Source organism: Poecilia reticulata, chromosome 2, assembly GCF_904066995.2.
Source record: "Poecilia reticulata chromosome 2, P_reticulata-male-v2, whole genome shotgun sequence".
Lineage (NCBI taxonomy): Eukaryota > Metazoa > Chordata > Actinopteri > Cyprinodontiformes > Poeciliidae > Poecilia > Poecilia reticulata.
In genome coordinates, this window is record NC_088831.1 from 12,487,749 (window position 1) to 12,508,816 (window position 21,068).

Here is a 21,068-nt window from a genome sequence, read left to right on the forward strand (position 1 = left end):
ACAAGGGTGGACATGTGTACATGTTGATGTAGAAAGTTATTGAAAATAAAAAGTAAAAATAAAAATAGGGAGAAAACATGCAATGATCTAAGCATCACCTGCTGCCATCTTAGATTTCAGCTCTGTGGAAACCACCTGTTGGAGCATTTTATGAATTTATCTAAAGAAATGCTGGTACAATGTTGAGAATCTGTGGATAAACATTAGTGGAGCTCCAAGATTAAAACAGTTGATTCCTGTAATTATCTGATTATGGAGAAAAGTATGAATTACTTTTTTTTCCTTTTAAATTGACTGATTTTAATAAAAATAAAATCTGCCAGGGTATGAATATTTTTGGGCTGAATTATAAAATCAGAGCTAATTTAATTCTTTCTGCATAAAGAAGGTGGATGTTTTATTCTGTTCTGGATATTTAAACCTAAACCAAACAGACTTTTGCTGCTGTCTTTCTTTCAGCGTTTCAGTCCCAATCATCAGAAAACAGATCCTAAAATATCTCAGTGCTCCTAAGTTAAACACCGATGGAACCTGTGCTGCCATTTTTAAGTTTTAGAAAACTAAAGAACTATTTAAAGCTAATTCTGCCTCCAATCTGCAGAGAAGCATCATCTAAGTTTGTCTCTGTGTGGACAGACAGATTCTGGTTCATTTGTTCTGGTTCCTCCACAGAGAGGATCTGCAGAGCTCAGAGGTTCCCACTAATCCATCTGTCCAGCTGGACTCCATATTTATGGTCTGTACATGGGTTCTGTTCAGTCTGTAGACCAGAGGACTGTCAGTCTGTCCAACATAGACCTGATGTCCAGATCTAGTCTGATATCTTCTCATTCTGTTCCAGCTGCTGGAGGAAAACATTGTCACATTCGTGAAGAACGAGCTGAAGAAGATCCAAAAGGTTCTGAGTCCAGATGACCCAGAATGCTCAGAGGGCCAGAGTGAGGATGAAGAGGTGATGAGGGGTGAGAATGAAGAGCAGAGGAGGAGCAGCAGAGGGGCGGTGATGAAGATCACCCTGAACTTCCTGAGGAAGATGAAGCAGGAGGAGCTGGCTGACCGTCTGCAGAGCAGTAAGAGGATTTCTACAATAATTCTGCTATTATGTTGAATAATTAAAACATGATTACATGAGAAAATGAATTCAACTGAAATCAAACAAGAGAAACGAACAAATACAGAAAATCTTAATCAAACAGTCACATGAGCTCAATGACGTTCTGGATTCAGCAGCTTTTTTATTTAAACATCACCTGTGGTGACTGGTTGCTGCTCATGAAATATAAACTTTGGAAACTTTATATTTACAGTAAAATACTGTAAAAAACAAACATAGCAGCAATGCACAAGATAAAAACACATTTTAGTATTAATTCCTGTAGCCAGTACATAAAAATGTTACATTCAACTACAGATGAAGAACCTTCAGAAACACATAGACAGCTACCAAATTCACACTGTGATGCAGTAGCGCCAACATTGAGGGCCAATAAATGATAAACTGCTGCTGATCTGCATGACATGAACTCTGTCTACCGTCCATCTACGGCCTTAACACATGCGCCGACGCATCGGTGTTGCTGGACCCATCACTGCTTTTGTCAGTTTAATAGTTTTAAACTGACAAAGTGATTGATTGGGTGGAAGTGAACTCATCCAACAGTGATTAACTTTAATTATAAAAACCAAAATGTAAAGATCACCATAGTCTGACACACAGGGACACCTGCAGCTGTACCAATACTCACTGTGCTTGAGATTTTTCTCAGAGTAAAAACATATTTATAGTTATCTGCGGTTTTTGTCCAGGTGCATCTCGTTCATGTGGCCTATCAGTGTGGGTTAGATTGCTGCTGTGTTTTGTGGATCAGATGCACTGCCAGCCTTGTGCATATCCTCTGACAATATCCTGCTGAGCTGCAGGTCAAAAACTATGGAAAGGTTTTCCTGCAGATTGATATGAGAGGGGGAGGCTCCTACTGTAAAAACCCTTGATCAACAAGCTGTACAGTAAAAACGCTTGATCAACAAGCTGTACAGTACAGCTCTATGAATTATTTTCTTCATGCTTTGCATGTTTCAGGTTTCTTCTGAATGAAATCCTCCTGGTGGCTTGTAGTTGGAATGAACTCCTTTCTAGACATCTTGAAAATAATAAATATAAATATAAATAATAGATATATTGTGAATATTAATTTGCTGAAGTGTTTCCTTCTATGTCTTTGCCTCTGTGTTCAGAGTTTGATGATCGATGTCAACGTGACCTTAAAGAGTCTCTAAAGAATATGTTCCAAACTATCTATGAAGGCATTGCGATACGAGGACAGAAAACGTTTCTGAACCAGATCTACACAGAGCTCTACATCTTGGAGGGAGGAAGTGGAGAAGTCAACCAGGAACATGAGGTCAGACAGATTGAAACAGCATCCAGGAAACAAGGAACAAAACTAAACCTGGAAGACATCTTTGAACCCAACCCTGCTAGGAAGCAACCAATCAGAACAGTTATGACCATGGGAGTGGCTGGCATTGGGAAAACACTGTTAACACAGAAGTTCACTCTGGACTGGGCTGAAGGAGGAACCAACCAGAACATCCAGTTCATATTTCCATTCACTTTCAGAGAGCTGAATGTACTGAAAGAAGAAACCAGTTTGGTGGAACTGATTCATGAGCACTTCACTAAAACCGAAGGAATCAGCAGCTTTGAAAATTTTCATGTTCTCTTCATTTTTGATGGTCTGGATGAGAGTCGACTTCCTCTGGACTTCAAGAAGAATCCAGTCCTGACTGACCCTTCAAAGTCCACCTCACTGGATGTTCTGCTGACAAACCTCATCACTGGGAAACTCCTTCCTTCTGCTCTCCTCTGGATAACCACACGACCTGCAGCAGCCAATCAGATCCCTGCTTATTGTGTTGGCATGGTAACAGAGGTCAGAGGGTTCACTGACCCCCAGAAGGAGGAGTACTTCAGGAAGAGATTCAGAGATGATGAGAAGGCCAACAGGATCATCTCCCACATCCAGAAATCAAAAAGTCTCCACATCATGTGTCACATCCCAGTTTTCTGCTGGATCACTGCTAAAGTTCTGGAGGAAATGATGGAGACCAGAGAGGGAGGAGAGCTGCCCAAGACCCTGACTGAGATGTACATCAAGTTCTTGTTGCTTCAGAACAAAATCAAGGAGGAAAAGTACAGAGGAAAACCTGAAGACGATCCAGAGAACAGGAAGCTGATTGAGTCTCTAGGAAGACTGGCGTTTGATCAGCTGCTGAAGGGAAACCTGATCTTCTATGACAACGATCTCAAACGGTGCGGCATTGACATCAAAGATGCTGCGTTGTTCTCAGGAGTTTTCACTCAGATATTTAAAGAGGAGACTGGGCTGGGCAACACCTCCGTCTACTCCTTTGTTCATCTGAGCATCCAGGAGTTTCTGGCTGCAGTCTACATGCTCCACTGCTTCACCAGCAGGAACTCAGAAGTGATCAAGAAGTTCCTGGGAGAAGAATACAATGAAACATCTCTAGATGAGTTCATGAAGAAAGTCATGGAGAAATCCCTCAGCAGTGAAAATGGCCACCTGGACCTGTTTGTCCGCTTCCTTCATGGTCTCACTGTGGAGTCCAACCAGAGACTCTTAGAAGATCTGCTGGGTCAGACAGAGAACAGCCCAGAAACCATCCAGAGAATCATCACCAACCTGAAGGAGATGAACACTGATAGAATCTCTGCTGCCAGAAGCATCAACATCTTCTACTGTCTGGTGGAGATGAATCACATTTCATTTACTAAGGAGATAAAACAGCTCCTGTTATCAGGAAAGAAACTCTCAGTGACTGACTGTTCAGCTCTGGCCTTCATGCTGCAGATGTCAGAGGTTCTGGATGAGTTGGACCTGGAGAAGTACAAGACATCATCAGATGGACGACAGAGACTGTTTCCAGCTGTGAGGAACTGCAGAAAGGCTCGGTGAGTCCAGATGTTTTCATTAGTGTAAATGCTGATTCAGCACTATTGTCCTCTTGTTTCTTCTTCTTTCTTCAAGTTGATTCTTGATGTTTTTTGCCTTTTACTACTTCCTTCATCCTCTGGATAATTTCAGCCATTCAAACATCTAAATATTCAGTTGATCCAGGACAGCCGCAGCTTCTGGTTTTTAGACATTTTGATCAGTTAAAAATATTTAACTTTTATCAGTTTTCAGGTTGAAATGAATAGAAAACCCTGAACTCTAGAAAATGTCTATTTTCTCTAAGATCCAATCTGCCAGAGAGACTTCACTCATTGAGCTGCTGCTCCATAATTCACCTTTTAGGATCTTTGACTGTTTTTATAAAATAATTGTTTAGGTTTGATGGAAATTTGGACCATTAAAATAAACCATTGCATTAATTATAAACTTTGTGAACAGTGTTGATCTTCTTCATTCCGTCATCATCCTCACCTCTTCCTCCTCCCACTAGTTTCCTCTGAGTTTGTAACTGAGACCAAAATGTGGTGATTGTTGTCTGGTTCCAGAAAAAGTCCTAGTTTCTGTCAGATCCTCCCAAAGCTCTGAGAACTCTGCTTCCAGAGCTGGAACCATTTTCCTCATCAACTCTTCATCTGCAGCCTTTGTTGAAGCTGTTAGCTGTCCTCCATGAAGACCTGCAGAGACATGAGCTTCAACTCTTTAGACATCCCAGCCTCTTTAGTTCCTGGAGAACTTTCACTGCTTCACCATGAAGATGCTGCTGGACCCAAACGCTCCGTCTCCTCCAGGGGTTTTGCTCTTCAGCTCTTTAGGAGTTTAGCAACAATTTCTTCTGACATCCAAACCTTTGTTCCTCTGAGACGATGGACAGACCACTGCAGAGACATGTGTCCCTCTTCCAACCAGTTTGTCCCAGTTCCTCTCAGGTCAACAGAGGACGGTCCAGACCTGAAGGAGCAGCAGGACCGGTTCTGCTGCTGCTCTGCAGGACGACCAGAACAATCTGAAGCTTTTAGCTGAAGCAGGTTGACGACTGTCCACTTTCTACTTTGTTAAAGCCTCAAATCCAGCAGATGAACGGAGACACAACTGGGAGCATCATGTTGTCTGGTCTTCTCCCAGTTTCCTCTGTGGCAGCATTTAATAAGCTGCTGCTGGGAGCCACGTTTCTATAGAATATACTACTATTATTAATGATGAGGAGGATTCTAGATGCTGCAGCAGCAGATATGGGCTAAACAAACCCAGAGATGCCAGAGGTCCACAGCAGGCTGGACTTCCTGCTCTGCTCACTTCATTTATAACTCACTTCCTGCTTGGTGGAAGATCTCAAGGAGCCAAACGGTCTAGTCCAAGTCAGTGTGAGTCAGAGCTGTGAGCAGTTCCTCCTCCTCTCCATCATCTCCAGTAGTTTCCTTCATTCAGCTCAGTCAGCCTCTTCATCAGCTGCTGCAGCTCCTTTGAGGCTCTGATGCTGCAGAGAAACTGAACTTTCCTTCACAGATGATAGAAGATCTTCAACATCTGACTGAGCTGAAGGTCTGAGGACATGAAGCCTGGACCAGAACCAGAACCAGAACCTGGACTTTAGTCAGGAACTGCACAGACTCTCTGATCCAGATTCATTTAATTAGAACTGAATTTATTTCTTCTCTCATCACAGACTTGGTGGCTGTGAGCTCCAAAAGGATGAATGTGAAGTTGTGGCTTCAGCTCTGAAGTCCAACCCAGATCTGACTGAACTGGAAATAAGTCGTATCTGCATAGTTGGAGGTGGAGACTCTGATATGAAGAATCTGCTTGAGATCCTGGAGAGTTCAGTCAGTAAAGTAAAGAAACTGAGGTTTGTTTTCTCCTTTTATCCAATATAATCATTAATTAATACTTTTGTTCTTAGTTTAATTAATAAATGAATAATTGTAATATTTTCAAACAACCTTTTTAAATGTCAGATCAAAATCTCAAAAACATTTTACCTTATAAATAAATTCTTTTCTTATTTCAGACTTGAGATTATTGAACTTTGTTTTTCAGTTTTTCACTTTAAAATGTTTTTGACTGATGAACAAAATGAGTAAAATAATTCAAATGAAGTTAATTAATGATGGAGATGTTTCAGTTTGGTTGGTAAAGATTCAGATTGTTTTATTTCTCATTTCTGATTCTCATCTTTACATCCAGAATGAAATGTTGTTCCTCCAGAGTCGAGCCACAAACACTGACCTGTTCAAATCATTAATGAAACATCTAAGAAGTGACTGATTGTAGAAAAGCAAATCTAGATGAACTGAATGACAGTGAGGTTTGCAGCAGCAGCAGGTTCCTCACTTTGTCCTGAAGCTGTGGTTCTGTTGGGCCGGGTCAGAGAGGAACCGTCCTCTTCAGTCTGACAGCTGTCAGTCGGTTGGAGCCTCGTCTCTGTGATGAAGCTTCATCAGGTCACGTCTCCTTAGGAAATAATGGCCTCCATTGGCTTTCAGCAGCTTTAAGAAGAACCCAAGGCCATTCATGAATAAACTGAGTCGTTCTGATCCGGAGTCGGAGTCGGGTCTCCAGCTGATGATCAGGAACCAGCAGAAATAGCTCACCTCATCCAGGCTGCTGCTCATAGAAAACTTTGAGTTTCTTTGTTGATAAAATGTTCTGGTTCTGCTGGTTTGGACTCTTTAAACCAGTTTGACTGGATCAGATGTTAGAATCAGTTCATCATGTTTCTTTTACATTCAGGGAAATTAATTTTCTACATTTTTATTATTTATTTGTTCATATTTCAGTTTTAACTGCATCCTGTTGGCTTCAGCTCATCTTTTATTCTTTATTCAGATTGATGAGCTGCAGGTTGTCAGAGACCAGCTGGACGTCTCTGTTCTCAGCTCTGAAGTCCAAACCGACCCATCTGACAGGACTGATCCTGTACGACACCAACCTGGAAGGTTCTGGACTGAAGGAGCTCTGTGGTTTTCTACAGACTGAAGGCTGCAGACTGAACTATTTGGGGTATGTTAATTATATAATTGATATTTCAGTGAATAATTATATATAATTGATCATAAATCAAAGTTCTTATCTTCTGTTCTAATAAATATTTGGTAACACTTTATTTGGAGGAGGTTGAATAAGACTGTCATGACACTGTCATAAACATGACATAACACCTGTCATGAACATCAATAAGTCTTCATGAATATTCATGACTGTTGTCATAAAGTGTCATTCGGTAAATAATGACTTTCAATACAAAGTTGACATTATTCAAAATGTCTTCGTTATGACAACTTGTCATTAACCTCACCAAAAATGTCTTCGTTATGACAACTTGTCATTAACCAAGAAATCATGATCTAACATAAATTTGTCATAATGATTTAATTACACTAGCAAAAGCTTTAACAAAACAATGATTAATATTTCCACTCCCTGGAATAAAGCAAAACAAGTAGGACAAGCAATAAAGATTTCATTAAGCTTTATTACACTGTCAAATGATTTAATAACAGACTCATTAACAATTTCTTTTACATCAACTAAAGTGGAACAAGTAGCACCAGTTATGAATATGTCATTAAGTGCTATTACAGTGTCATTAATATTATCTCTTACCTCAAGTAAAGTGAAACAAGTAGCAACAGTTATGAAGATGTCATTAAGTGTCATTAAGTGAAACAAGTAACAGTTATGAAGATGTCATTAAGGGTCATTAATATTAACTTTTACCCCAAGTAAAGTGAAACAAGTAACAACAGTATGACAGTCATTAAGTGTCATTACGGTGTCATTAATATTAACTGTTACCACAAGTAAAGTGAAACAAGTAGCAAGTTACGAAGATGTCATTAAGTGTAATTACAGTGTCATTAATAACTTTTTCTGCAAGTGAAACAAGTAACAGTTATGACGAAGTCATTAAGTGTCATTAATATTAACTTTTACCTCAAGTAAATTGAAACTAGTAGCAACAATTATAAAGATGTAATTTAGTATTACAGTGTCAAATGCTATGCTAACAGTCATTGATATCAAGTCTTACCTCAAATGAAGTGAAACATACTGGACTACTTATAACTACCATCATAATTGTAGAACAAACCCTTTGTACATTGGAATAAAACAAAAGATAACTTGTTCTAAAATAACAGAGGGTTTAACGTCTGGTCAGTATATTGTTACTCTGAAATGCTGATTGAAAAATTAAAACAGAATTACTTATTCTTTAACTTAAGAAAATAGGTTCTTTCAACAGTAAATTTTTTTTTTGCTTCAGCCATCTCCTTCGTAATAGTCTTCCTGTAATGCTCTGAAAACAGGAGATCTTCTTCTTGTCTTCATTTCCTGGAAGCAGCTCTTTGTAGGTGTCCAGAAATGCTCAGAAATCACAGCTGTTCTTGCAATAGTTAATCATGGTGAAATCTTTTTCATGAATTCAAACTTGGTGAATCTCTTCTGGACATTCTCATAGTCGGTGATGACTCAATTCATTGTGGTCACTTAAAAAAGAACAAAAACAAAAAACAATGTAATCATAATCCAGCATTTATTTAAATACCATTCCAAAAATTTCCCTTGCTGCACACTGTCAGAATGGTAGACTGGCAGACAAATGCCTAGTTAACATGACTGGTTGTTATAAAGTGCAATACAACTATTTCTTAATACAAGTAGCATAATAACTGGTGCTGAACAAAATTATTCTTATCAAATAATTGTCTGGCAGAAGTTCAGACAGACTGCCACTGTTATTCAGAATGCATCATTTAATGTATAGTTTTAGGCACGTGAGTGTATCTATTTACTTAATGAGCATTCTAAATTATTTCTATCCAGATACTCTAACTTATGGTTGTTTGCAAGAAGCTTATTAATAAATAAATAGATTTAACACCAGTTTTTAGTTGTCTAAAACGTAACTTATTAACTCAGCTGGTGAATGTTGATTCCTGCTCCCCATTCCCCACTTACCTGGCTGTCCCAACCCACTTCACATGGTGAAAATATTAACACAAAAACGACTTACCTAATTTTCTTGGGGAATATTTCATCTACTTCTTTCTCTTTGGTCAAATAGGAACTTCTTTCTCTGGTGGCTGGTCCTTATTATTATCCTCCACACTCATAGCATGTCTTCATTAGCCAACTTTGTCCCGCCCCCACCATGTGTCCTTAGGCTAACATGGGTCTTCATGTGGCTAAAGTTGCCAAAGCAAAGAACAAAAGCACTGTGTCACATCAGCCAAGTTGCTAAATAATGCACATAAAGGATAACTTTCACTAATATATTACTTTTGATTTGCTATATTAAAATTGGAGGGGAAAAAACAATTTGCCTGTCCTTAAAATATGTTTAATATTAAGGGCTAACGTTACAGTAATGGGAGTTTAATAACTTTATCTAACATCAACTTACAGCAAAGTAGGATTGGCTTGAATTGCTCATAGCTAACATTACAGAGAAAGAGAACATAGTCAAAGAAAATGTAAAGTTAATAAGACACATACCTCATATGTATTAGGTATCAAACTTCGGCTTCTTTTTAAACAGGAGGTCTGGCCGTTATAACTTGTTAGGTTTGCGCCACAATATGGAAGATTTCTTCTTCACCAACACACTGCACGCCCGTTCGTGCACTGCTGCTTCCCACTGGTGGAGATGGTGTATTGCACTACTTAACCCTTGTGTTGAGAAAAGGGGTCCATCCGAACCCACACATGTAAAACTTTCATCATTTGCCACAGTTCTCTACGTTTGCCTCAGTCCTCGCAAGCACAAGGGTTAAAACAGCCTTAAATAATGTTTCAAATGCTAAGTTCATAAGTGGCTTGTAGACATCTTGCTGTAATTTATGTAGTAAATTTTGCTTTACTACATAAAGCAAAATTTTAAAGTAATACTTTTATAAAAAAAATTGTCAGATCATGATTTCTTGGTTAATGTCAAGTTGTCATAACAAAGACATTTTGAATAATGTCAACCTTGTATTAAAAGTGTCATGATTTACCGAATGACGCTTTATGACAACAGTTATAAATATTCATGAAGACTTGTTGATATTCATGACAGGTGTTATGTCATGTTTATGACAGTGTCATGACAGTCTTATTCACCCCCTTCAAATAAAGTGTTAACAAATATTTTCTGAGTTTGTTCCTAGACTTGGATCCAGAGTTTAATTTAGTCCCTCTGTTTAACTGAGTTGGACCTGCTGATCTGAGGTCAGAACAGGACAGCATTCAGACCCCAGTGTGTAGAAATCCCCCTCAGGTGAAGCAGGTCAAAGGTCATTCAACCCAGTCTAGAAAAGTGAATTCCTGGAATCTGACAGGAACAAATCAATAATCAATGATTGATGCCTCAACACTTTGATCAGAACCTGGAATGATTTTACTGACTAAAATCCTCCAACACAACATGACCCAGTACCAGGTTCTGGTTCTGGTTCTGAAGTCAGCAGGTCTTTATTGAAGCAGCAGCTTGTTGGCTTTAATATTCATGAGAATCTTTAACTGGTTCTGTTGGATTAACTGGTTCACCTGCATCCTGTTGGCTTCAGCTCACATCTTTTATTCTTTATTCAGGTTGATTGAATGCAGTTTGTCAAAGATCAGCTGTGATTTTCTGGCCTCAGCTCTGAAGTCCAACAGCCTCCATCTGACAGAACTGGACCTGATAGGAAACAACCTGGAGGAGTCAGATGTTCAGCAGCTGAAGGATCTTGTAAAGACTGTTCTGTAAGTAAATGTTTGTAGTGAGTCCAGCTGCTGTCAGCATATTGAACTAAACCCAGTTAGCATCAAAGCAAAGCTCCAGTGTTCCCAGTAAAGCTGCAGCTTCTCACTGGGAGGAGAATGGTTCAGGCTTCCTGATTGGACACAGAGACAGCAATCAGCCAATCAGAGGAGCAGCAGCTTGCTGTGTTCCTGTGTTTGTGTTGGTGTGAAGATGAGTGTTGTTGCTGTGTCCATGTCTCCAGGAAGTCCAGCTGGACTCCAGCGTCCAGCCGTCCATCATGTCTAGAGACAGTGGTCCTCATTCATCAAACTGTGGCAGCAGATCTGATCTCAGATCTGCTTGTTCTCTCAGTTCAACAGGAAACAACTGATCAGGTTCATCTTGGTCACAGCTCTGAGATCAGTCTGACTGCAGCCTGGAAACCATCTACTGGATGTGCTGCGTCACTGACTGCTGCTGGAGAGGCTGGAAACACTCACTGATCTGATCTCTCCATCCTTCTTCTCTCTGCAGGTTCTGATCTCTGTGAAGTAGAGAACGGTCTCTATGTCCTGCTGCTCCCCAGAGGTTGAAGCTGCAGCAGTTTGAGTCTTAAGAGACTGACTGGATCATGATGATGACCTCTAACCTCCAAGATTTTCCTCCTGTTTATTTTCTCATGTCTGCCATTTAGTGTCTGATATTGTTTGTCTCTTTGGATCAATAAAGATCCGATTCAAATTGGGCTCCATTTAGAGTAGGGGTTCTCAACGTGGGCGGTACCGCCCCCCCGGGGGCGTTCAGAGGACGGCAGGGGGCGCTGGAGGACATTTTCACAAAAGGGGGGCGCTGGGATGCCTTTGGGAGGCGTTTGGTCGAAGGTAAACTTTACACCTTAAATGCACAACAATGGCAGTTTAGACTTTGAGAAACTTGTTAAAACTGTATTGTGTAACATTAAATCATGCTTGGCTGCAACGGTATCAATGGCAGCTCTTCTTCTTCTCCTTCTCCTCAGTATTTAACTTCTGGCGCAGCTTCGTTCTTCTGCCAACTCGTAGCTTCACAGCAGTTCAGCGTTACACCGGCTGATGACGGTGCTGTGATTCACTTTGTCTGGTATTTTTGTACATATGTTGTGGTAGTTCTGTGATCTCGTTAAAGCAGCAACTTATATTAAAAGTGTTTTATTTCCGTTTGAAAGCTGCCCGGCAACAGAAAATCACTCTTATAAACATGTAATTACTAAAATCACGATAGCCTCATTGTGTATCCCTCTGCAAAATGAACCCATTTAAATAAAAAAATCCCTCGATGGATGATACCACGATAGAGAGCGTTCATTTTATAGTGTTAACACCGGTGCTATAAAGTGGTCCGGTATGAAACGGGGGTGATAGAACAACGGTACCACAGCACTTTTAAATTTCAATAATCAGAATACTGAAATTGTTTCCGTTGTTTTAAAAGGTTTATGTAAGTCTGCCTTTTCCCCATCGATACGCTTCCTGACCGCCCTGCACCTTTGGGGGGTTAAAAAACAAACAAAACAAACAAAACAAAAAAACGACGCGCACATGGTGCAAAACTCTGAAACAGAAGAAGCGGGACATAAAACGGAGCGACGAACTAGATGTGAATTATGGCATAAAAACAGAGAATCCGATGCTGAACAGTGGAAAATCAACACATGATGTGAAACATATGACGATTAGGCAGCGCAGCAGGTGATGAGTGAATATTACTGATGGTGAGCGTCAATAAATGATAAGTGATGCCCTCCTGAAAGCTCTAGTTTGCACAATAAATGCCAAGTGGATGAAGTTTTATGGATGATACTCTGATGTCCCATTCTCCTGAAGGCAGCACAGAGCTGCACCATCAAAAACTCACAGAAACACTCAAGAGAAGAAGAGCTATGATTAATGTAGTTACAGTTCTATCCATGTTTTAATGTTGCAGAGCTCAGTCGTTTTGTAAATAATTCAAAATTTAAACTGGAATGTTTAACATCTTTTATCTGATCATTTTGTGTAATATTTAACAACTAGAAAATGGCACAAAATATTTTTTCCACTCATGATTGACTGCTGTTAGGTCTACCAATTTTAACTTGAATGTTCATTGCATTTTTTTGTAAACGCCTGTGAAATAATTTCTATTCACATGGCTTTTGGTTCTCTGGGAAATTATTTTTGATGATAAATAGAGAAACAAGCATAAAAATCTAAACATCTACAATAGTGATAGTAATATTGCTGATAAAATAATAGTCGGTGCAAAGTAGCCTGCAAATTCTTTGGTGGGAGGAGGTGAGGGACCTGGACTAGGGGCACTGGCCCAAAAAAGGTTGAGAAACACTGGTTTAGAGGCTTCATGGAGTTTTGATCTGAACTGGATTCAACTGGAAAGTTGATCTTTTTTCTCCGATTCATTTTCTTCTATGCATTATTTGGTTAATAAAGGTTTTAATAATGTTCTCTGTGCAAATATTGTACCTGCACCTTATATTTTAATCCTTCATGCTGTCTAGCTTTTTGTATTTGGATCAACAAAGAAATTAAAATATATTTAAATTTTCATTTTTACTTTGACAAGTTTATATAGTAATAACAGAAACATCCTGTTCAGTTGATCTGAGCTTTAATCTTCTAATTTAGACATCAGTTTATTTAGCATTATTTAGACCAAATATATTAAAATAAATTACACAAGCTAACTGGTTTCCAGCTTCAGACTAGCAGGTTAACTGGTTCCCAGTGATATAAATGAAGACAGATTCTTCTCCTGGGTTCACTGTAATGTTCTGTCAGTGTGAACAAGAAGCAGCTCCACAGAGTTGAAAACAGCCGGCAGAGACTCTGAGCGGAGCTAGCGATGCTAACAGGTTTAAGCAGCAGCTCGTTTTAAACACAAACTGATTACCAGGAGCTGCAGATCTAAACTCTGATGCTGAACAATGGAGTCTGTCCTTCAGTTTACTGATAATCGGTCCTAATTTTATAATTAAACCGATTCATCATTGAACAAGTTTGAAGGATTTTAGTGTGTAGTTACAATGTCTGACCACAGGAGGGCGGTAGAGAGCGAGTCTGGCAAAAACAAAAATGTAAAAATAATATTCTGTTTACTACAGTTTAATATTTTTAAAAGCTTCATTGACTTTTTAATTTTATTAATTGTTCTTTAGGGGGTCGTCCTGCCTCAAGTGGAGGAGTTTAAGTATCTGGGGATCTTGTTCACGAATGAGGGAAGAAGGGAGCGGGAGATCGACAGGCGGATTGGGGCAGCGTCTACTGTGAAGCGGGCGCTGTACCGGTCCGTCGTGGTGAAGAGAGAGCTGAGCCAAAAAGCGAAGCTCTCGATTTACCGGTCGATCTACGTTCCCACCCTCATCTATGGTCATGAGCTTTGGGTCATGACCGAAAGAACGAGATCACGGGTACAAGCGGCCGAAATGGGTTTCCTCCGCAGGGTGGCTGGGCTCTCCCTTAGAGATAGGGTGAGAAGCTCGGTCATCCGGGAGGGACTCAGAGTAGAGCCGCTGCTCCTCCACATCGAGAGGAGCCAGTTGAGGTGGCTCGGGCATCTGGTAAGGATGCCTCCTGGACGCCTCCCTGGTGAGGTGTTCCGGGCTCGTCCCACCGGGAGGAGGCCTCGGGGAAGACCCAGGACACGCTGGAGGGATTACGTCTCTCGGCTGGCCTGGGAACGCCTTGGGATTCCCCCGGAGGAGCTGGAAGAAGTGGCTGGGGAGAGGGAAGTCTGGGCCTCCCTTCTGAAGCTGCTGCCCCCGCGACCCGACCCCGGATAAGCGGAAGAAAATGGATGGATGGATGGATGGATAATTGTTCTTTAGGTGGTTCTACCTGCTTGAGGTCCTGATCTCAGCTGGTTGAAGCTTATCAACAATAAATGTTTTTAGTTTAAATGTTTATAATTTTTCCAGACTTTGACTCAAAATTACCTACAGTTAATATTTCTGGGAGAATTTTTAGAGAATAAAATGCCATTGTTTTTTCAGTTACTACATTTCCATCTACAGCTCTATAAATTATTACTTTTTCTAAGTAGCTGTTTATTTTGTGATCAGAATTATTTTAATGATGAACCTCCATCTCTATTATCATACAAGTAGGCCTGTCACGATAACAAATTTTGCTGGACGATTAATTGTCTAAAAAAATTATTGCGATAAACGATAATATTGTTTCAAGACCTTTTGACACTGATTTAATGGAAATGACTAATACATGCAATGTCCTTATAGATACACCTTATTTTCAAAATAACACAGCACTGGAACTGATAAACTAAATAAACAAAACAACCAAAAATAAAATGGATTCTCAGTCTCCATTAACAAAAAACATACTTGAATAAAAACTAAACAACATAAAGCCAAAGTGGAAATAAAAACTGCATTCAACCAAAAGAGTGCAGATTATGAAGTCTGTATTGCCCTTCAATAATCTCTAGATTTAAATAAAGAAAACGGGCACATCCGACTTCCTAATGCAATATTTCTCACTACACCATTTTTTGTATGGAGAGCCATTTCAGCCAAAATTAAATAAATAAATGGGCGAAAAAAATAAAAGAGTAAAATAAATCAAAAATGAAGAAATGAGTAAAATAAATCAAAAATTTGTTAAATAATTTATGTATTTTTCATATCAATTTCTAAATTTCCTTTGTTTCATTTATCTATTTTTCATTTACCCATTTTTCATTAATCCATTTTCATTAATCAATTTTTCATTTAACCATTTTTTAATTTCGCTTTTTCATTAACCCAATTTTTCATTTATTTTTCATATCAATTTCTCTTTTTCATTTATCTATTTTTCATTTATCCATTTACCCATTTTTCATTAATCTATTTTTCATTTAACCACTTTTCAATTTCCCTTTTTCATAAAGCCTCTTTTTTCATTTATTTATTTTTCAGATGATCAATTTCTCAATTTCTCTTTTTCTTTTATCTATTTTTCATTTATCTATTTTTCATTTGTCCATTTTTATTTATCCCTTTATTTACCCATTTTTCATTAATCTATTTTTTAATTTAACAATTTTTCAATTTCCTTTTTCCATTAACCTGATTTTCTATTTCCCAGTTTCATTAATCAATTTCTCATATATCCCTTTTTCATTTACCCATTTTTCTTTTATTTATTTTTCATTTAACATTTGTTTGAAAAAATTTTAATTTTCCCATTTTCCAATTTCCCTTACTCATTTAGCATTTTCTTATTTTCTTATTTATCTAATCACATTCTATTTCCCCGCAAAACTTGGAAAATATAAATGCAAATGAGGAGAGGCACGTCATCAGGCTACAACTTCCCCAATTGGTTGGTTAGCGTCACACCCATACTTTGCTTCAAGAAAGATGGCGACCTACTAACGGGTTATCAATAAGCTGAAGCTCATTAACTTCATTAGAAAATAGTGTTATTACTCCTGACTTTAGTTTTCGTGTGGCCGCTCAGACAGAACGTGTTTCAGTTGGCGGCTCTCATGGACTCAGAGCTTCACCATCGAGAGTTTTTATAGTTTGAACGAAGCGGCCGCTGAAGTTGGCTTACGATTAAAGGTTCGGGACACCTTCGTAGCTACCAGCTGTGATCCAACTATAAGGAGCAACTTTACTGTACATCGTAAGTGAACTGCAATATCCAGAGGCAGCTCTATGGAGCATTGAGCTGAAAGAATGAGAGTGGAGAGCCTTGGAGATCTGCATCGGAGGCCATCTTTCAGACCTGCACCGCTGCTGTCCGTCCAGGATCCTCCGGTTGCCCAGACGTTGCACGGTAAGCTACTAACGCTGATGTTTGTTTTCCAACTACAGTCATATTTAATCAATAGGGCTCAATTACGATCGCGGAAGGTTTTGAGTTGATCTCGGCAGTAGGTGACAAACTGAACGCCTCCAGGATGTTGAGACCAGCACGTCCTCTGATCCAATACATCTTATTAAGGATAAAATCAACAAAACGTCTTCAAATTAATGGCCCAACAAAATTAATAATCTCTGTAATTATTGTTTAAACAAGGTGTGTGCATTTCTGTGCATTTCGGTACCATTACAAAAATAAAAAAGGACTCAAAGACCCTGATGAGCAGAGCAAAGTTTAAATTGGCTAATCAGCCACCTCTGTGTTCATGAGAGGAGATGCTTGTTAACCGAGAAATAAATATGAAGCCTGAAAACCTAATATCTTAACGGACTGAATCTGTTGTGTTTTTAGTTAATCTATGCTGGGTTTGTGGGGCGCAAGCGGTTGCCACGGCAACAGGTTGATTAAACGACAGTAAAAAGGTAGGAGAGGTTTAGAGTCGATCGCCGTTATTTTACCTTTGTAAACAGACAACCTGAATACAGTGACATTTAGTGAGGGTACAGAATGGAGAATTGATAAAAGCTGAACTCCTGCTACAATCTTTGCCTCTCTGCATGTGCAAGTGTGGCCCACATGCACATGCATATGCATATAAAGTAAATATGACTGTTATTTTAAGTAGTTCTTTGTGGATGTATAACTTGCCCACCTTAGTTTGCCTGTTTTTGGTCAACATGTGCCTCAACATTTGGTTACTGTTCCTTAGAGGTGGACAGAGGACCCACAATTTATACTCCAGGAATAACAGTAGCACTTCAACATGTTTTTACTCAAAGTAAAAAGTAGCTGAATAAGAAATTACACAAGAGTAAAGAAGCATTTGGTAAAAAGTTTATCAGTACTGAGTAACTGATCAAGTTATCAATTATTTCATATCTTTAAAAAAATTACACAATTAGAAGGCCCAAAATATTATGTTAAGTGGTAATTTTAGTATTTTAAAGACAAAATTTAAAATTTGTTTAAATAATAGTGATGCTTCATAACAAAATGACTTGAGTAAAAGTAAAAAGTTCAGCATAGTAAGAGTATTCCTAAAAGTTCATTTGAGTTTCAAAAAGTTACTCAACTATATTTGAGTAAATGTAATTAGTTACTCCTAAACTCTGCCCTTCTGAGGGAACAGGAGAAGGAACTGTTAAGGAAATAAATTAATCTTGATATTAAACATTGTTTCAATTAACAAATGAATCATAACACCAGAACATATTCTGTTATGTTTATTCAAGGGCGAAGGAACAGAATGACTGGAGATTCTGGCTGAGAGGGACCAGGGCTGACACGGCGAACAGTGAGGAGAACCGTCTGCACTGTGAGCAGCACCAGAACTCCTGATGGGTCTCCTTCAGGAAGAAGCAGAGAGACAGCCGACCTCCACAGAGAAGAGTTCACCCAAACATCAGAGGGAAAATGAATGCTGGTGCTCAAACAGAAGAGCTTATTTTCTTAAACCCAACACACACAGGGTGTTGTGGCCCTGATTAAAAACCTGCTAACTTCAATTTAACTGAAACACAGAACATCCAGAAATGTGGTGAACTTCAGCTATAAAGTGGAAATGACAGTGAGATGAAAACATTTGTCTGTATCACTCTGTTACACAGGACATTAACATTTTACATTTTAAAGTGTTTGTTCCAGAGCACCTGATACAAATGATAGCATTAGCTCATCCATCAGACATTTACTGAGGCCTGAAACATGCAGGGCAGACAGACCTGAGGACTGACTGGCTTAAGTATTTCACTGACGCTTCAGATTGCAGATTTCCAATTGAAGGCGTCCGTAAATGAACACAATCATTATTCAATAAACCAAGCTGTGTAAAATAACTGCTAGGGTTGCTATTAAGTACCCAATATGTCAGTTTGTTCATTTCTACGTTGTCGTACATACAAGGTCCTCCACTCACTGTTTAGCTTCATGTTGAAGAATCTTCAGTGTAATAAAACCAAAAAATAAAACGGATCCAAAACGTTCAATCTGTATTCTATTTTTGTAGCTTTGTTCTATTAAGATTGTTTCGTTTATTTTAAGCCACAAACGAACCATTTTATTGTCTCTGGGACATGAAAACATGAGATTTGATTAAATTAGAACTTCACAGATTAGAAGGAACACAGATTTCATAATAATCAAACATTTTGTTTATTCAAAACGGTAAAATACAGACGGTTCATGCATATCAATGATGTAAGAACAGCCACATTTTTCTTAAATGAATGTGTCACCAGTGCATTTGGCCGAATGTTCCTGCTCCAGAAAGGTGAAGGTCTCTGGTCATCCTGAAGCTGTGAGCCCACTGGGAGTCTGAAGGGAAACACTGAGACCAGAGGCCTGCAGGATGGTCTGCATCTGAAAACATACATGATGGAAACATTAATAAATGTGCTGCGCCAAAAAGCTGTACTTTTGACCTGGTGGCGATGGTACCAGTTATGGTAGATCTGAACTTTGGTTTGATGACCTAAATATGAGAAGCTTCAGACTGACAGGAGTTAGGTTAAAGCCACATCTTGTGAAGTTGGGATATTTTTCCTCTAACAGGATCCAGAGGAATCGCAACAAACCAGAAGTTGGACTAGAATTTATTTCAATGTCATTTGTGAATGTCAGCTTCTCATTTTCAATAGTGGAGTTTAAAAGTTGAAAGGTTATTTTGGAGAGAGTTTCATCGCATCAATATTTCCACTAAATAAATAGCATGTTTGATACATGAAAAGCCTCTCAGACTCAAAGCAAGATGCCAGAGCGCACAAAACTTAAAAAATATTAATTTAATTTCACATAATTATCTCGGTAGAAGCCATTTGTTTGTTAATGAAATATAGTCGCAGACGAACGAGGTAGTTAGTCCAAGTTTGTCGTTTATTGAACGTTCATAAACTACAGCAGCTGTGATGCATCCCAGCAAAGGTAAACAAACGTAAAACAGGGCGATCGACTCTAAACGTCTCCTAACTTTTTAATGTCATTTAATCAACCTGTTGCCGTGGCAACCGCTTGCGCCCCACAAACCCAGCAGAGATTAGTTAAAAACACAAAAGATTCAGTCCGTTAAGATATTAGGTTTTCAGGCTTCATATTTACTGCTCTGCTCATCAGGGTCTTTGAGTCCCTTTTTATTTTTGTAATGGTACAGAAATGCACACACCTTGTTTAAACAATAATTACAGAGATTATTAATTTTGTTGGGCCATTAATTTGAACACGTTTTGTTGATTTTATCCTTAATAAGATGTATTGGATCAGAGGACGTGCTGGTCTCAACATCCTGGAGGCGTTCAGTTTGTCACCTACTGCCGAGATCAACTCAAAACCTTCCGCGATCGTAATTGAGCCCTATTGATTAAATATGACTGTAGTTGGAAAACAAACATCAACGTTAGTAGCTTACCGTGCAACGTCTGGGCAACCGAAGGATCCTGGACGGATAGCAGCGGTGCAGGTCTGAAAGATGGACTCCGACGAAGATCTCCAAGGCCTATCACTTTCATTCTTTCAGCTCGATGCTCCATAGAGCTGCCTCTGGATATTGCAGTTCACTTACGATGTACAGTAAAGTTGCTCCTTATAGTTGGATCACAGCTGGTAGCTACGAAGGTGTCCCGAACCTTCAATCGTAAGCCAACTTCAGCGGCCGCTTCGTTCAAACTATAAAAACTCCCGACGGTGAAGCTCTGAGTCCATGAGAGCCGCCAACTGAAACACGTTCTGTCTGAGCGGCCACACGAAAACTAAAGTCAGGAGTAATAACACTATTTTCTAATGAAGTTAATGAGCTTCAGCTTATTGATAACCCGTTAGTAGGTCGCCATCTTTCTTGAAGCAAAGTATGGGTGTGACGCTAACCAACCAATTGGGGAAGTTGTAGCCTGATGACGTGCCTCTCCTCATTTGCATTTATTTTTTCCCTAAGTTTTGCGGGGAAATAGAATGTGATAAATAAGAAAATAAGGAAATACTAAATGAATAAGGGAAATTGGAAAATGGGAAAAGTAACTATTTTTCAAACAAATGTTAAATGAAAAATAGATAAAAGAAAAATTGGTAAATAAAAAAGGGATATATGAGAAATTGATTAATGAAACTGGGAAATAGAAAATCAGGTTAATGGAAAAAGGAAATTGAAAATTTGTTAAATTAAAAAATAGATTAATGAAAAGTGGGCAAATAGATAAAGGGATAAATGAAAAATGGACAAATGAAAAATAGATAATGAAAAAGAGAAATTGATATGAAAAATAAATAAATGAAAAATTGGGTTAATGAAATAGGGAAATTGCAAAGTGGTTAAATGAAAAATAGATTAATGAAAAATGGGTAAATGGATAAAGGGATAAATGAAAAAGAGATTAATGAAAAGAGAAATTGAGAAATTGATAATATGAAAAATAAATAAATGAAAAACTGGGTTAATGAAAAAGATAAATTAAAAAATGGTTAAATGAAAAATAGATTAATGAAAAATGGGTAAATGAA

At 38.7% G+C, this 21,068-nt stretch overlaps 1 protein-coding gene and 2 long non-coding RNA genes across 3 annotated transcripts; 2 read left to right on the top strand and 1 right to left on the bottom strand.

The window, feature by feature from the left end:
* The first annotated feature begins 305 nt into the window (after positions 1-305).
* LOC103457599 (NLR family CARD domain-containing protein 3-like) lies at positions 306-6,560 on the top strand. The gene is made up of 5 exons (XM_081614080.1): positions 306-736; positions 842-1,070; positions 2,236-3,973; positions 5,641-5,820; positions 6,458-6,560. The coding sequence occupies exons 1-5, from the start codon at positions 734-736 to the stop codon at positions 6,558-6,560; spliced, it is 2,253 nt and encodes a 750-aa protein (XP_081470206.1). The 5' UTR covers positions 306-733.
* Positions 6,561-15,964: 9,404 nt separating this feature from the next.
* On the top strand, positions 15,965-18,568 carry LOC145547870 (uncharacterized). The gene is made up of 2 exons (XR_014084111.1): positions 15,965-16,496; positions 17,816-18,568. It is a non-coding gene; the product is annotated as an uncharacterized LOC145547870 (long non-coding RNA).
* Positions 18,569-18,703: 135 nt separating this feature from the next.
* On the bottom strand, positions 18,704-20,714 carry LOC145547845 (uncharacterized). The gene is made up of 2 exons (XR_014084108.1): positions 19,984-20,714; positions 18,704-18,941 (listed from the first exon to the last, which is right to left on the bottom strand). It is a non-coding gene; the product is annotated as an uncharacterized LOC145547845 (long non-coding RNA).
* Between the last annotated feature and the right edge of the window lie 354 nt (positions 20,715-21,068).

Bases quoted from the DNA above. Each gene is read 5' to 3' on its own strand.
- LOC103457599 (XM_081614080.1), top strand. The intron at 3,974-5,640 runs GTGAGTCCAGAT...CTCTCATCACAG, and splicing joins AGGAACTGCAGAAAGGCTCG to ACTTGGTGGCTGTGAGCTCC. The intron at 5,821-6,457 runs GTTTGTTTTCTC...ATTGGCTTTCAG, and splicing joins AGTAAAGTAAAGAAACTGAG to CAGCTTTAAGAAGAACCCAA.